The sequence below is a fragment of the Anopheles coustani genome, chromosome 3 (genome assembly GCF_943734705.1).
Source record: "Anopheles coustani chromosome 3, idAnoCousDA_361_x.2, whole genome shotgun sequence".
NCBI lineage: Eukaryota > Metazoa > Arthropoda > Insecta > Diptera > Culicidae > Anopheles > Anopheles coustani.
In genome coordinates, this window is record NC_071288.1 from 59020394 (window position 1) to 59035696 (window position 15303).

Below are 15303 nucleotides of genomic sequence, written 5' to 3' on the forward strand. Positions count from 1 at the left end.
TTCAGAACATAAGTTGGTGCAATCGTGTCGAGCGAAGATTTAAACGTAAAAGCATAATTTATTCAAATCAGACTTATGCATTCGCCCAGGAGCTTGTCTTGTTGTTGCAGGCGCAAGCAAGAATGTTAAATAAGTAATATAAGCTACGCTTTTAACAGCATCATTTATGCTCTGTTTTTATCTTGTAATTTGCATGAGTTGTGCACGTTAAAGCAATGACTCTGAATGTAAAGTATGTGTCTGGAGAAATTAATTGAGTGGTTTAGCCGTTGATCTTCCTCCCTAAACCTGCAGTTCTTTCGTCTTCGTTAACCATGCATAGGGCAACTACTTTGCTCGTGCATAATGTATCATGAAGGATGCATGCGGGATGTGGGACTGTGCTTCATATACAATATATTAATGGCAAATTGTAATTGAGCGCCGATTGCGTGCTCAAAAATTCCTTCGCCCATGTAATGGGGAGTCGTTGTTGCCGATAATGTCTTGCTCTGTGGCCGCGGCACTAAGCCGCGCGCTAAGGCTCGCGACGCACAGGAGGGTACGGTGGTTTCCGGTGGTGATGACGATGGTGGTTGCAGTGATGATGGTGGCATTGGGGTGAACTTGTTACGAGTTTTCAATGATTTATGGCAGTGGAAAGCGGAAGTAACGCAAATCATGCTGCCGATAAGATGCCGGCGAGCGGTGAGGGAAGCAGGCGGGCAGTAATTAAAACGGTGAAAATGGAAAGTGCCCATGATTTATGGACGCGGGCGACGGGGAACGTCGGTGTGGCGGCACTGCTGCTGCTCAGCAAGCCCTTATCTAGTAGGCCGGCCCCGTGGACCGCCGGCTGTGCGGATGGCTCGAGCTCCATATCTGCAACGAGAGATACATACATGAAGCGTTATAGGCATATGCAAAGGATGACAGAGAAAAAGGGGGACGTGGTGTAAGTAGTAGAGTAAACCGCGGCCAAAAAGCGTTCGAGTGAGAGCGAGCAAGAGGGAAAGAGCAGAGAATCGTTGTAATTAGTAGACAGTAATTGGTGGTTCTGCAGCCGTAGTAGTCCCTTTCGCCTCATCTTACGGGGTAGTGAATTAAGTAATTATGTTGTATCTATGAATGGCACAATAGGACGCCAATGAGCAATTACGCGGTCCACACTATGTGTGGGTGGGTGAAGGAGAAATCACATAAGCTTGCTCGTTCCTTGAGCTCCAACTATCGGTCCCATTGGGGCTGTAGATTTATGGTTTACTAAGTGAGAACAGCCAGTATTATGCGCGGCATGCACAGCGGTCGCCAACATGCTCCGGTGGACTGGAAGTGGAATTGGAGCTCAATTGGAAGTGGTGGAAAATGGGTCGAAAACTAACCGGGGTCCAATCAAGGGTGGCAAGTGGACCATAATAAAGGAAAAATATTTGTGACATAATTTGTGTTTAGCAACTGCACGAAAAATTTTTCCTGGCCCAAGAAACAACCTAAACAGGCCGGCTCAATTTTCTTTTTGGATAGCATGCGGCAGGTCAATTTATTTGTTTAATATATTGTTTCGCCGGGAAAGATGATGATTTAAGAAAATGACGAGCAGAAAAGGGATTCTTAAAGTATCACTTAAAAACATAAAAAGTTCACAAAGCAAACAAGGATATAAAACTTTCAGTTTCTGATAGATTATTCCTGCACCAATAGTTCAAAAACACATCGTCAGAATAAAGCTATATAGCGAAGTAATGTGTGGTAGCATTAGCAATCACAAGACGCAAATAGCAAAACCAAGTTTTTGCTCAAATATTTCGTAGCCTTTAACGATGTTCTAATGCAGGGATGTCAAACATACGGCCTGCGGGCCACATGCGGCCCGCAAGCACATCGGATCCGGCCCGCGATTTCATCTTATTTATATTCATTTCAACAAAATCAATCTGAGATATTACTTATATCCAACAATCAATAAGTTTTCTGTCTGACCTCTCGAAGTTTGATTTTATAAATCTAGTTTAACAATTCTTATTCAATAGTTAGGGTAGGAAAACTATATAATTTTACTTCTTCCATTAAATCCGTATGAAATATTCATTTAAACACGTACCTCGTTGTACAAGGACAGATGATATAGTTAAAATGTCTAACATGATATGTCAAAAACGCATTGCTTGCATTGAATATGTGTTAGTATTTCATCACATTATTTTAATCCTATGCTTGATATATAAATTTTTTTTGTTGTTTTCATGCAAATACATGCTTGTTTCCAATTGATAAACTATAAAACATGTATCTTCTGTTACTCTTCAACTCTGATTATATACCGGATTTTATATTTCGTTGTGGATCTTAGCAATATTTTTGAAAGGACACAGTAAAATTATCCTTTGTTGTAAAATTTACTCTATTCCAATCTGTTATTCTATAGAATATTTGTTTATCTATAAATTTTGAGAACTAGGCCACTTGAAGCTTCGGGGTCCCTTGCGAGCTCAGGGCCCCCCGCGGCCGCTCAGTCCGCGCACCGTTAAATCCGCCACTGGTGTTCATACAAAACAAACGTCATGAACTACAAGAGTATTCTAAATAAAATAATAGATGTGGTGCAATAAGTTAGCTGTAGTAATAATGCACATTTACTTTTTTTAATTCTTTACCAAAATGCACAATAGTGTTAAAGAAAATTTAATCTTTTACTGAAAATTGGAAATTTTATAAGAAGTAATATAATATTTAAAAAATTTGAAGGTGTTTAACAAGATTGACTGTTTGGATCAAACCACACTGATAAGAACATATTTTCATCAATCCAATCAATTTTACGTTTTGGCCCGCGAACCTATTTTGGGGCGAAATGTGGCCCGCGAGGTCAAACTAGTTTGACATCACTGTTCTAATGTGTTTTTATTCATACTGAAGAGGTTGAAATATTATTGAAAATTCTCAGTTGACACAAGTATTATACAACAACAAAATGTTTAAAGTACAAAGCCGCAAAATATTTATGAAAAGAACATGTAAAAATCTTCAGTTACACATTTAAAAATCGTTTCTGTAAAAAACAGAACCTACAAAAGCTTAGTAAATTAAAAAAAAGCACACATTCAATTGTCCCAAAACCCAAAATATTGGTATTGTAACCAAAATATCAGTTGTTCGAATTAATTCAAAGCTAAAAACCACCACCATGCAGTACTAATAAATTTATAGCTGTATCTTTGTGCAATTTACTGTTAAAGCAAAACAAATTTGCATGAAATTATCTCAGACTTTTCTGCTAAATGGTTTAAGACTTTTATATTTTGTGTCGTTCGTTGCTGGAAGCACGCATAAAACCAATACATACCGAAAACTAGCTATATAGAGACATGCAGCTTAGGACGGAGTTTGTAACTGGACTTACCTTCGGAGCGTGTGGAGAAGTGAAATATGCTCGAAAGCTTGTTCCAGCCATGGTCGTTCCGTGCCTGCACCCGTGCCTCGTAGTTGCTGGCTGGCTTGAGGTCTTTTAGCTGGAAGCTCATGCGGTGCCGGATCGTGGCCGGCTGGTAGGATGCGTAAGGTGGCACCATGTTGTAAAAGTGGCTCGGTATCCCATGATCAGTCATTTCCGGGATGACAATGTTCTCCCACTGCTCACCGACGCCGACCCCATACTGGCCGTTGTACAGATGCTGGCTCCCTCCCCCGATGGCACCACCGCCGGCCGCTCGGTCGCTGTATATGTGGTTCTCGAGGGGCTTTTCGTGGTGCAGCAGGTGCATGCCCTTGGAGGCCAAACGGAAAAACAGCCGGTACTCGCGGATGGCCGAGTAGCTTTGCACCGTCCAGGAAATGTTGTACTGATCGCGGTAGCTGCTCAATGTGGGCTAGACGACAAACGAACGCAGAAATGAAGGGAAAAAAAGGAGTGACGGGACGATTAAAACCAACAATGCACGTGGCAATAAGTTTCAAACGATTTCGCCGATAATAAACGACCGGTTAACACGGTTAGCGGTGGTGTTGTACCCGTTGACCAAGGCTCGCAATCAAACATGCCCCTGTATCCGATACAATGAAGCAGCAAAGCAAAGCTGGTGAAAACCGCCGTTTTCCATCGCCCCAAACGGAACCGGTCATTTTTCTCAAAAAAAAAAAAAAAAAAAATCAAACGTTGAAAACTACCGGCAAAGTCGCAAAAGGCGAAATAAATGGCCAAACGGTGACTGCGGGCCGATCCATTCGAAATGATTGATGGCGGGTTAAAATTTAATTAAAACCACACGCACAAACCCGTCCTCGGCGGTTACCTCCGTAGTTGAGCTTGAACGAGGCATAACCACGTTATGCCGTGGTGCTAAGGAAAGGATGGAATGTCCGTGCAAACCCACCGGAAGCACCGGCTCCTGGAAACGAAACGTGACAACGACGAGCGAGACGACGTCACGGACGACGGAGATTACGGTCTGTGCTGGTGAAGGGATACTTACCGAGTCAAAGTAGCAGAGGGTGGGCAAACCGCTGAGGGACAGCTTTCCACGATCCTTGCCTAACGCGTTCGATGCCTGGCAGGTGTAGTTGCCGAGATCGGAGTATGTGACATTCCGGATAATGAGACTATGCTTGTTACCACGGTTCTGTTGTCATCGTCGGATGGTAAGAAAGAGAAATAAGCATATTAAGAAAGTGAGATAGTCAGCGAGTGTAAGAGTGAGAAAGACAGAGAGACAAATAGATACATAGAGAGAGAAAGGGAACAAGCAATGTGTGCGATGCAGTTGCAATGATGATGTTGATGATGAGGATGCATTTTGCCGGCAGCCACCAAGCAGCATTCCCAGGAGATGTCGAACACGTTCGGGTTCGGTTTGATGTGGTCGTCGGCGTGGATGGTGTTGTTGATGGCGTCGTTCGTCCGAGTGAACACCGGGAGGAGCAATTTCGGATTTCGATTATGGTTGATGGTGTCCAGGGTCGACGGTTTTGGTAAGCGGGAAAAGAGAGAACGGACGAGAGGAAATTAATTAATTAAATTGTATCGAAAGTGGCGGTCGCTGGAAGTGATTATAAATATCAATAATAATAATAATAGTAGCGACGGATATTGCATTATGCATATTGGGTTGCATAAGGGTAAACATTGACGAGCTGTTTCTTGAAGAAAACCACTGCAAGATACACAGACACACACACCCAGGGTGGTTCATAGCATCGAGGGCGAATAGAAAGCATGTGATATTGATCAAGCTGAGTGATCGATTGGAAAATGATGATGTTCTACCGGTAAATCTTCATTCATTATGTAGGATTCCAATTCAATTTGCATTTGCAACGGCGCCGCTAACCGAGTATAGAATGTTCCATTTTAATAAAATGTATCTTGGGTACTCAATTGATATTTCAAAACGTATTTTAATCCTCTTTCAATTATACAACCACTTAGTAAAATTAGATAGTGTATTTCCAAACATTTTCGACGTTTCAAGTCCATTCTTTTGCACTTAGTTTTGTTCATATTGATTCAAAAAAATTATTACACATCACCTAGTGCACAATCCGTGAAACCTAAATTGAATTTAAAGAAGTTTACTTATATTCGCATTGCCCTTTTTCTGTAGACCCAGTAGTGTTTTGAGCGTTTTAAATGCGACGCACAAACGTTCTTGCGGAGGAGGAAAAAGGAAACATAAAAGATAAAAATTCAGAACATGTTTGAATACGGTATATGACCCATTTATGAGATCATCATGTGTGATACAAAATGTCTTGGAACACCCGATTGGCTTTGTTAATACTAAATTAAAAATGGCTAAAAGTGGATAGAAACTCATACGTGCAGCATTTGCAAAATCAGATGTGAATCAATAGTCAGAACTGTTAAGTTGTCATTATGTTTTTCTTATCGATCAACTAAAGATCCCGATTGTTAGTAAATTAGTTAGTCAATAAGTAATTGATTGATTGTTCGACTGTATACTCAACTGAGTATTTTTTTAATATAGAAAAGTAGAAAAACCAAGTTTTTTTTTTAATTTCTTTTCAATGAACAGGCGTTACCCGGAACTCAAGTACATTTATGATTGGCTTAAAGCAGTTATTGATCTTCGAAAAAATTATAACCTTCAAACTTAGGCAATATGCGGAGAGACACTATATTATACCAGAAGTCCAATTTGGATTCCAGCCCGGAATGTCCACTACTCACCAGTAAAACAAACTAAAAAATTTCATTAATACAAACTCGATAACAAAAAAATCTACAGGACTCGCTATGCTAGATTCCGCAAAGGCGTTTGACACGGTCTGGCATGATGGTCTAGTTTACAAACTTTTTAAGTGGAAATTCCCAAATTTCCTAATTCGCATTGTGCAAAGTTTCTTCAAAGACAGACAGAATATTGTATTTATAAATGGTTGTAAATCTCACACCTACGTTCCTTGCGCAGGTGTCCCGCAAGGGAGATATCTCCATTATTGTTTAATTTATTTACGTCAGATATACCTAAAATGCAAGGTTGCAAACAATACATTTACGCTGATAACGTTGCGATCGCAGCGTCTCATTAAAGAAGAAAGGGATCAAATACTATCATTAAAAGACTCAATACTGCCTTGAAATCCTTTTCAAATTACTGTGACAAATGGAAGCTAAAAGTAAATGGTAGTAAATCGGTAGCAATATTTTTCACAAGGTTCACAAGTCAACATAAAATTCCAAATAACGAACTTAAATTCGGGAGTTCTAACATTCCTTGGAAAATTGAAGTTAAATATCTCGGACTAACGTTTGATAAATGATTAACTTTCAAAAACCACATCGAAAATACTAGCATAAGGTGTGAAAAAGTCTTTAAAAGTTTGTACAATTTCATTAATAGAAAATCAAAATTAAATTTAAAAAATAAAACACTGCTGTACACTGCATGTGTCCGGCCTATTATAGCATATGCAGCGCCAATATTAAACTCAATATCAAGAACTCACAAAATGAAACTACAAAGAATTCAAAGTAAATTATTGAAGGCTATACTGAACGTCTCACCCTGGTACAGAACTGCTACACTACATAGAGTGTGTAATTTAGGTACTATTGAAGAATTCATGTCAAAGTTAAGCAATAGCTATTCCTCTAGATGTGCATATAACATAAATGATCTCATTAACGAATTTGCGCCGAGATGATCGTTTGCCTACAATTCCGAAACACTCCTCCTTTTGTGTAGCCACTTATAGAGTAAGGTTAGGTTAGGTTAGATGTATAATAGATTAGATTGTAAGGTAACAAAATAATTTTATTTTGTCTGTTATGGGTTTTATCTAAATTTCCCACGACACTCCAGCATTCAATCTTACTTCAAGTAAATATTAATCAATAGCCAGTCTAGCAATTCGATTAGCAGCAATGAAGAAAGGTGTAACCGAACCCATTAAACAAGTAAATATTATTGTAAACTTCCTTTGTAAAACTATAGAATTTATGATAAAATAAAACTACTACTACTACTACTACTACTTAATTTCTTTTTCGCAACGGACATAAAGTCTGACCATAACTAAATTGAACCAAGCCTCTAGTGACGTCCACTGAAAACTATTTTTTTTAGTATTATTAGTAAATAGTAACAATCAAGTTGTAAAAGTTTCAGACCTATACTATTTTTTTCACGAAATGCAGTGCAATGGATATTTAACTGTCAGCCCGCACAAAACACTGGAGCACCAAAACAATTGAGCAAATTGAATAGGTCGGGAACCTATTAAAAACAAAACACAAAAACGAGAAGTATTCTTCTTTTGTCCAGTTATAGATAAGGTTCGTTATACAAATAGTTATATCACGTAAAACTATTTACGTGTTCCCTGTTCTCATAAATGCATGTATATTGTTTTTTGGTTCCTGCATTAGCGCCTGTATGGTGGAAAAGGACATCGTTTTCGCAATCTCCGTTCACTTCCTCTTGCCAAGAATATTCCACCACTTCGTCTAAGATGAAGTTTTGTGATTGCCCAGATTTTTTTCGATGGGGCGAACCTATGGGAAATTTGGTTTTGGTACCAAGCGGATCTTATTGGCCCAGTACCACTCCAAGACAACCTTGGAATAATGACAGGTCGAAAATCGGCAAAAAAAAGTACGTGAATTTATAGGAACAGGGAACACCTAAATAGTAAAAACCTATTTTTATAACAAACCTTATGTATAACTGTACAAAAGAAAAACACTTGTAATTTTTCTTTGCTTTTATTATGGATGTCAATCTGTCCAACGGCGCTGCAGTTATTTGTGCGGGTTCATTTTTGGTCGTTCAATTTCCATTGAACAGCATTTCGCCAAAAAACATAGCATAGGTCTGAAACATTCACAACTTGATTGTTACTATTTACTAATACGATTAAAAATTTTAGTTTCCGACCAAAAAACGTTGGTCAGACTTTAATTAACTAGCTAAAACTGATGCAATCGTAAGTTAAATGATAAAATAATAGGACATGTAGTTAAAAATTTTATTTAAATAAAATACAACAATCCGACAACATGAGGTTGGGTTCATAGAAACTGGACGGAGTGTATTTGTTGCAAGGAGACAAAATGAAGTTCTCTTTGGTAACAGTTGTTTTAACACAAGAACTGAGGATTCAACCCTTTTCAATGGAACTTCTAAACTGTAAAGATTGTCATAATTAAAACATTTTGAATGGGCTTAAAACGTACTCCGGAGTGCATCTAAAATCTGCATTCGTGCATACATTTGAGATCACGAAATATTAACAGATGTTACATTAAACATAAAATTAACGGAATAAGAAACGTTGTTGTGTGAATGAGATGTGAAATTAAGTAAGCTTAAGCAACTGTTGAAAATTATGAAGCAGAGGCTTCGCACAATTATTGACAAGAAATGTATGCTATACATAACAATATCGAATTTTGAGGTTTCGTTTGACATGCACTTCTTATCATATGTAAGATCAAGGCAGCGTATGGAAAGATTTTCACGTTGATTTTACGACTTTAAGGAACGCACAATGCACATTTCCCAAACGTTTCCAAGATCGGACGAACGATAATATGTGTACGGAGCAAAGCAGATTTCACGCCGCTTTCTCAGACCTTTGCTCTTGCCGAAACGCATACGCTACAATCATCACAAATCCTTTCCCGAAAAGCTAACGTTAATTCGCCATTGAAAGATACTGCGAACTGCCGCACCATGAGGATTTGGTTTGGATGATTACGTATTTATGAGTAGCGCATATTTCACTCACAAAGCACTTATCCAAGTGATGAGCCATGCGCCCGGCCGGTTTGCGTTCGACATCCTTTAGTAGAAGAGCACCCGTCTCTCCCCCTCCCCCCACCCAACATTTGGTCACCCTTCGACGTTGCCGCTTATCAGCGGATAACAAACACTGGCGCGCTCGCATCGCGTGGCAGCAGCATAAAACGTGGCTGTGAATGCGTGTGCGCTATCAAGCATCTATATAATGTTTGCGCCGTGTCGTCCTTAAGCTCGAGTTACCACGAAACCGTTCTATGATGTGTGGTTCATCCCCGAGCAGGAGTCGGTGTCAGTGTCTATCGCCGTAATAAATTATTAGAGTACTACCCTCCGCTTCCTCCCCCCGCACATGTGACACTCACTTTTTAACCAGGCACGCTCTTGTCGTACTGTGTCATTTCTACGGCGGCTCTGGATCCATCTGCTGAGACGAATGTTCTCATGTTCTCGAGTAAATTAAATTGAAAATACCAGTTAATCTTCTGCGAGCATCCTCTGTCTCAAGAATTGAGTGGGTGGTCGGGTTGGGGTGGGGAGGATCTCAATCGGAGTCGCGCGTTTGCCGACGTCGTATTGGAACGCACCCAGCGTAAATGAATTGCCCAGATATGACCCTTCGGCAAGACGTGAAGACTACTTGCAGCTACAGAGATCAGCCATCGTCGGGCAAGGATCATGGTATTTTATTACGCGATGTTGCAGACAAGAAGTATGAATAATCATTCAGTTTCTTCAATGATGCCAAGGGCAGTCTAGCCTACGATGGGAGAAAGTCTAAAATATGACCAGAGGTTTCGTGTCTCTCCAAACAAGAGCCACCGCATGGGTGATGAAATTAAATAAATGTTCTGACGAACGTTAATATTCGCAGACAACACTTAGCGCGTGGTACGAGCATCACGATGTGTCGAGACAATTTGCCGGGGTATTTTCTTCCGACCGTGGAATGCACCACTCAACGATGAATTTGAAATATTTATGCAAATGTGTTCAGTAATGAGCAAAAGCAAATGTTTCACCGCCAGGGTAGCAGCTTGTGCTGCATCCTAAATTATTTTTTGTTGGATTTTAATCAACTTATTTTAGTTCGTATTTAATGCGAAAGCCAGGACCAGGAAGGGGTATTGTCAACCATGCTGAAAAGAAAGAGGCGAAGGAAACTAACAAATGCCTTCGGTAGTTGATTGTGTGTGTGTGGTCCCTAGTTTTTCTCCAGTAATAGCGCCACATATTTTCAGGCACGACCATTTCCTGCCCTCACACACTTTGTGGAGCAGTTAATTTTCTCTCCCGCATAAAGCAATTAAAGCGAATAATGAAAATGATCCCGAACAGCAGCGGTGGTAGCCGCACCCGGACATTGTTTCACTACAGCGAGCTGGTATTATTCATCGTTTTTGCAGCCTCGCCTGTGTAGACAGGATCATTAAAATGTTTCACTCGACAAGGGCAGCTCCGACATTGCTGCGCTGGTCGCGGAAGACAGTGGTTCACGTTGGAGAAGCAGCAAACGGCCAGAAAAAAAGAAACGAAAAATTACCGACATTGAGCTACGTTTTGCATAGTAAGTCCTAGCCCTTTTCTGTTGTTTTGGTGCCAGTGCGCGAGATATTCTCAGTCAGCGCACTCCTCCACACTTTGCGTAAATGCAGGCAATCCCGTTACGACACGAAGCATGACGCGCTATTTTTCTCTGAATAATTATTCATTCCACTTTGCATATTTTCTGACCGCTTACATTTCTAAGGACATTTTCTTCCACCGTACAGGGGACATAGTTTGTGAGGAACATTATTAAAAGTTAATTATTAATTGAAATGCAAAAACGGTATTCATTTATGTGCACGAACGCTACAAATCCTGGCTCCTACCGGAACGTTAAATTCTAACGGATGCAAGCACCTGTTCTTAATGGGAAAGATTTAAATTTGCTTTTATAGCAACAACTGCCTTTACAGGTTGTACATCACATTGAAGCAGTACTTTGGTGGCAAACAGCAACAAGAATTTTGAGGTTACGAAAATTGTGTCAAGGACCATGTTTAAAATCCCTGTCTTTGCAAATAAAATCCAAATGGGTACAGCTTACTAACACATCCGAAATGGATACATAGACTCAATAAAAAGCTGAATATTCGGGAAGCATAGATTATATCGCACCTGTTGTGAGAATTGCTCGGTGATTCCAATTTGTGTCGTGTCCTGGTACCAGATGACGCTCGGCGTTGGCTCTCCGTGCACGATGCACACTAACTGTGCTTCATGTCCCACACCGCTGTGCACTATCGGTTGCTCCACTTCAATTTCTGGGGGATCTGTAACATGAACAAAAGCGGTTAAAATTATTCTTAGCCAAAAATCTCAAAATGAAATCTCGAAGTGGGAGAGAGTCTGTGCGACTGCCGAACCAAACATTTTACCTAGAAATGCTAGCCGGAAATGTGTTGGTATAATCAAATGGAAGGAGGATTTTTGCATCCGGAAGGAAAATTGCGAAAATCTGACGCAAATGGATTGTCGTTGTGTCGGTGTGTTGGGTTACTGTCGAAACGAGAATGGCACTGCACGATGTCTGCTAAGCACGCTCGACACCGGACCGGCATGTCCCTCAGCTTAACTCTGCATACGTCTAATGAGGGAAATTCCATTACGAGGCAATAGTCCGGGACCAAACTTTTCCAGTACCAATGATTCATTCTGCCCTCCCTAACATGGTCACTCAGGAAACGAAGTTTTGAGATTGTTTCGTTCCGGCAATGCATTTGCATGCCTCCGATGCCTATCCACAGAGGACGTACGGTGCGTTGATACGGCGAAAGTTTTCCGACATGGCCGTTAGCCCACTCCGACGATTGTGTTGCTGGCCTGCAACTTGCACCAAATGCTGGCATCGTCCAGTGCCGGCTAAGCCCGGATGCAGAAGCGACAGATGACGACCAGCAGTCGGTTTGGGACCGAGGGCGATAAATAGGCAACGGACTGAATAAGTAATGGCAAATGACATGAGATATGCTCTTCTGTATTTTTCGTCTAATCCAGAAAGGCTCGGTGAGTGTGGTTTCGGGCATGACCATTGCAAAAGCCGCCGGATTGCTTCGTACGGTGTGCAATTTTTATGAGGCAAATTTCCTGGTTTGTTGCTTACTATGTGCTCAAATTTCAAAGCGAATTAATCCGGTTGAAACTGGAATCAAATAGAACTGATCCGTTCGATGTTTAGTTCGTAATTCTTTTGTTAAACTGCAGTGCACGTAGAACTGGTTTGAGCAACCTCAATCTGAAACTTCTTTGTATCTATCATGTTTGCAAAATTTCCCTAAAATATATTCGCTAAAGCCAACTTGTTTTAATTTTTCACGATCAAAAGATTATGCCCTTTTCTGTGGCTCATCACAAGAATTCATCAGGTTTGGAACGGCTCGGCTTGACGCCATGGTGAAGGTGATAAACGGTATGCGGTTGGAATGTTTCGGTCCCATACTTACACAGCACATTGACGAGCACTTCCCTGGAGTCCGGCTGACCGACCCGATTATCAGCGGTGCATTTATAATGGCCACTGGTGTGCCGATTTGCATGCACTATTTCCAGCACGTTCCCAGTCTTGTTGGCTTCTCCATTAGGCATTACATTATTCTGTGAAGTAGAAAAGGGTAGCATTAGAAAGATGGAAAATGGCGAAGGATGCGTCGGGGAATTTGAGGCACTGCACTGAGAGGCGTTGTGATAGCTTTCGTTGTGCTTGGATCGATTGCGCGACATGCTTGCGGAAAACCCGGTCGACTGCATGAGTCAGTCTCCCGGGGAGACGCCTGCAGTGCTTGTCATCATGCCTGCGCTTCCCTGCTGGGGAATTTTATCACCAAGGGGAGTTGCCACCGAGAGCGCGAGCATATATCATTTTCTAACCCAGGCCATGTTTGGCTTTTGGTGTCAGAAGCTGACTGAGCAAGGCGACCGGAACGGACTTCATAGTCGCTTCAAAATTAGCTCTTGGATATACGAAAGGTCCATCCATTGGCCGGGCGCAGGATCCTTAGTAATCCCCGGTTGGGGGAAACCACGGTTGGAAAGTGCGCTGCTACGGCGAGTGTATCCCATAAATCGCAAAGTGAGTCCGCTGTGGCACACGCTGTCGTATTTTTCGTTGAAAAGTTCATTATTTTCAGCATTCGGCAGTCGGTAGCCAAAGCCCAGGAGGTCAAGAATTTTGACGAGTTTAGAGTTCATGTTGGCTCCGTGGCATATCACGCAGAGTATTTTCGAGGTTGCTGTGGCCGAGCAGCTTAACTCGGTATAAACAAGGTCACCAACTGTGATGGTTGATAATCATGAATACAGATGAGTGAAGCTATGAACAGAGCCATTTTTTCGGCAGCGAACCACAGCTCGACACAACATTCCGAGATATTTTGTATATTTTACTAACCAACACACTAAAATATTCAAAAATTCAAGGGAAAGATCAGCTTTAGTTACAAGCATGTACGATTTATTTTAACAAAAAAACAAAAAAAGGCTCTAGTAATTTTAGTACCTACCCGTTTTGTCGCTTTTCATACCCTTTAATAGTGCATTGTTGTTGTCATATTTTTCGCTTACCTTTCTAGACCATATAATTTTGGGTGTTGGGTTTCCCGTCGCACGACATTCCATTCGTATCGCGGCATCTTTGTGGATGTCCAGCTTGTTCGCCGGTGAAATATAGTCAATTTTCGGTGGCACCAGTATCTCAAGCGTATGCACGATTTCCTTCGGCTCCATTGAACCGATCTGACAGATGTAATCACCGGCGTCCGTAATGCGAACGTCCCGGATCTCCAAGTTGTAGCCCGTAGACAGCGACCCGTGCTGGTCGGAGTGGGCCTGGACCGGCATCAGGCGAAGCCTTGGGTTGACCGTAACCTTAACATTTGCGGCCGTCAGCACGGCGATGTCGCGCTTCCATGCCAGTACGTACTGACTAGAGTTTTCTGTTCCGTTGCAAGATGACAGATGGTAAAGAAGTGGAAAATTAAAGTCGTTTACTGGAGCATCTTCGTAATCTGATGGTAGTTCCGGTTGTCCGCTGAGTGTCGCTGTTCTTACCTGTCTCATTTATTTTGCATGGCAACACCACCGTTGAGCCGATGGCTATGCTGTACTTCTGGCCAAGCGTGAGGAACCCAGGTGAATATTTGTCCTCCTCTATGTAATTACTGTCTGGGAAGTGTCCGGTTGGTGTTGCGACAGATTCTAGAATGGAAAGGTGGATGAACGTGAGTCAAACTGCATTTGCTAGCTGGTCGTTGGGTGTAGAAGTACTAAATTATAAACTATTGTTCATTGCCTAATTACATTTACCATTTTTTGTGATAATGGACGCTTTTTTTAAAAGCATAATGGTTGATGTTTAAATGTAAGCTCATGAGTAAATAATGCATTAGTAATGCAGGAGCAAATAATAATTCTCAAATGTAAAAAAACTTCACACGTTCCACATTCTGGAATAAAGAATAAACTATGAAACTCAGAACTGCTTTTTTAACCTTTTTTACCATTTTAAAAACATCTTTGTCGAATTTATCCAAGAAGATTGACGCTTTCCCAAGAAATTCACAATTCAAGGCACAAAGAATATAATAAAACCAGAAAGTGAAGACGAGAAACGAAAAATAATACCTTGTGCTCCAGGAACTCATCTTATTAAATTGTGATCCATTGTGGTTAAATGATTTGTTTTCACTTGGGTGGCCTGTTATAACTTTACGCGAGAAATTCAATATTGTCCGAGTTCTATGAATTCCTGTGCATCGCTTCGGTGACGATACTTCTTTGTCCTTTGCTCGGTTGGTCTTTAGGAAAGTCCATCATTTCATTCCGCTAGCAACATAATCGACTTGAAAACTGATATTCTTTAACCTACCAGAACAGCTTGCCAGTTTCCGATAACTCGTAATCTAATGCTTTAATCTAATGTCCAGTCAACTATAAAAATAGCCGACAACGGTCTTTCCTTATTGGTTAGGTCAGGTAAGATAAACTTTTTCTTGGTTCTCCGTTTGATGTGCTTTGTTTTTAGAAT

General features: G+C 41.1%; 1 protein-coding gene across 1 annotated transcript; it reads right to left on the bottom strand.

Moving 5' to 3' along the window:
* Positions 1-658: 658 nt before the first annotated feature.
* Positions 659-14481, bottom strand: LOC131263869 (lachesin-like; the record flags this gene model as incomplete). Its single annotated transcript, XM_058266148.1, has 7 exons — positions 659-861; positions 3380-3845; positions 4449-4595; positions 11400-11554; positions 12725-12875; positions 13842-14212; positions 14328-14481. Coding segments are annotated over 7 exons (1647 nt in total), but the record flags the coding sequence as incomplete, so codon positions are not given.
* Positions 14482-15303: the final 822 nt, after the last annotated feature.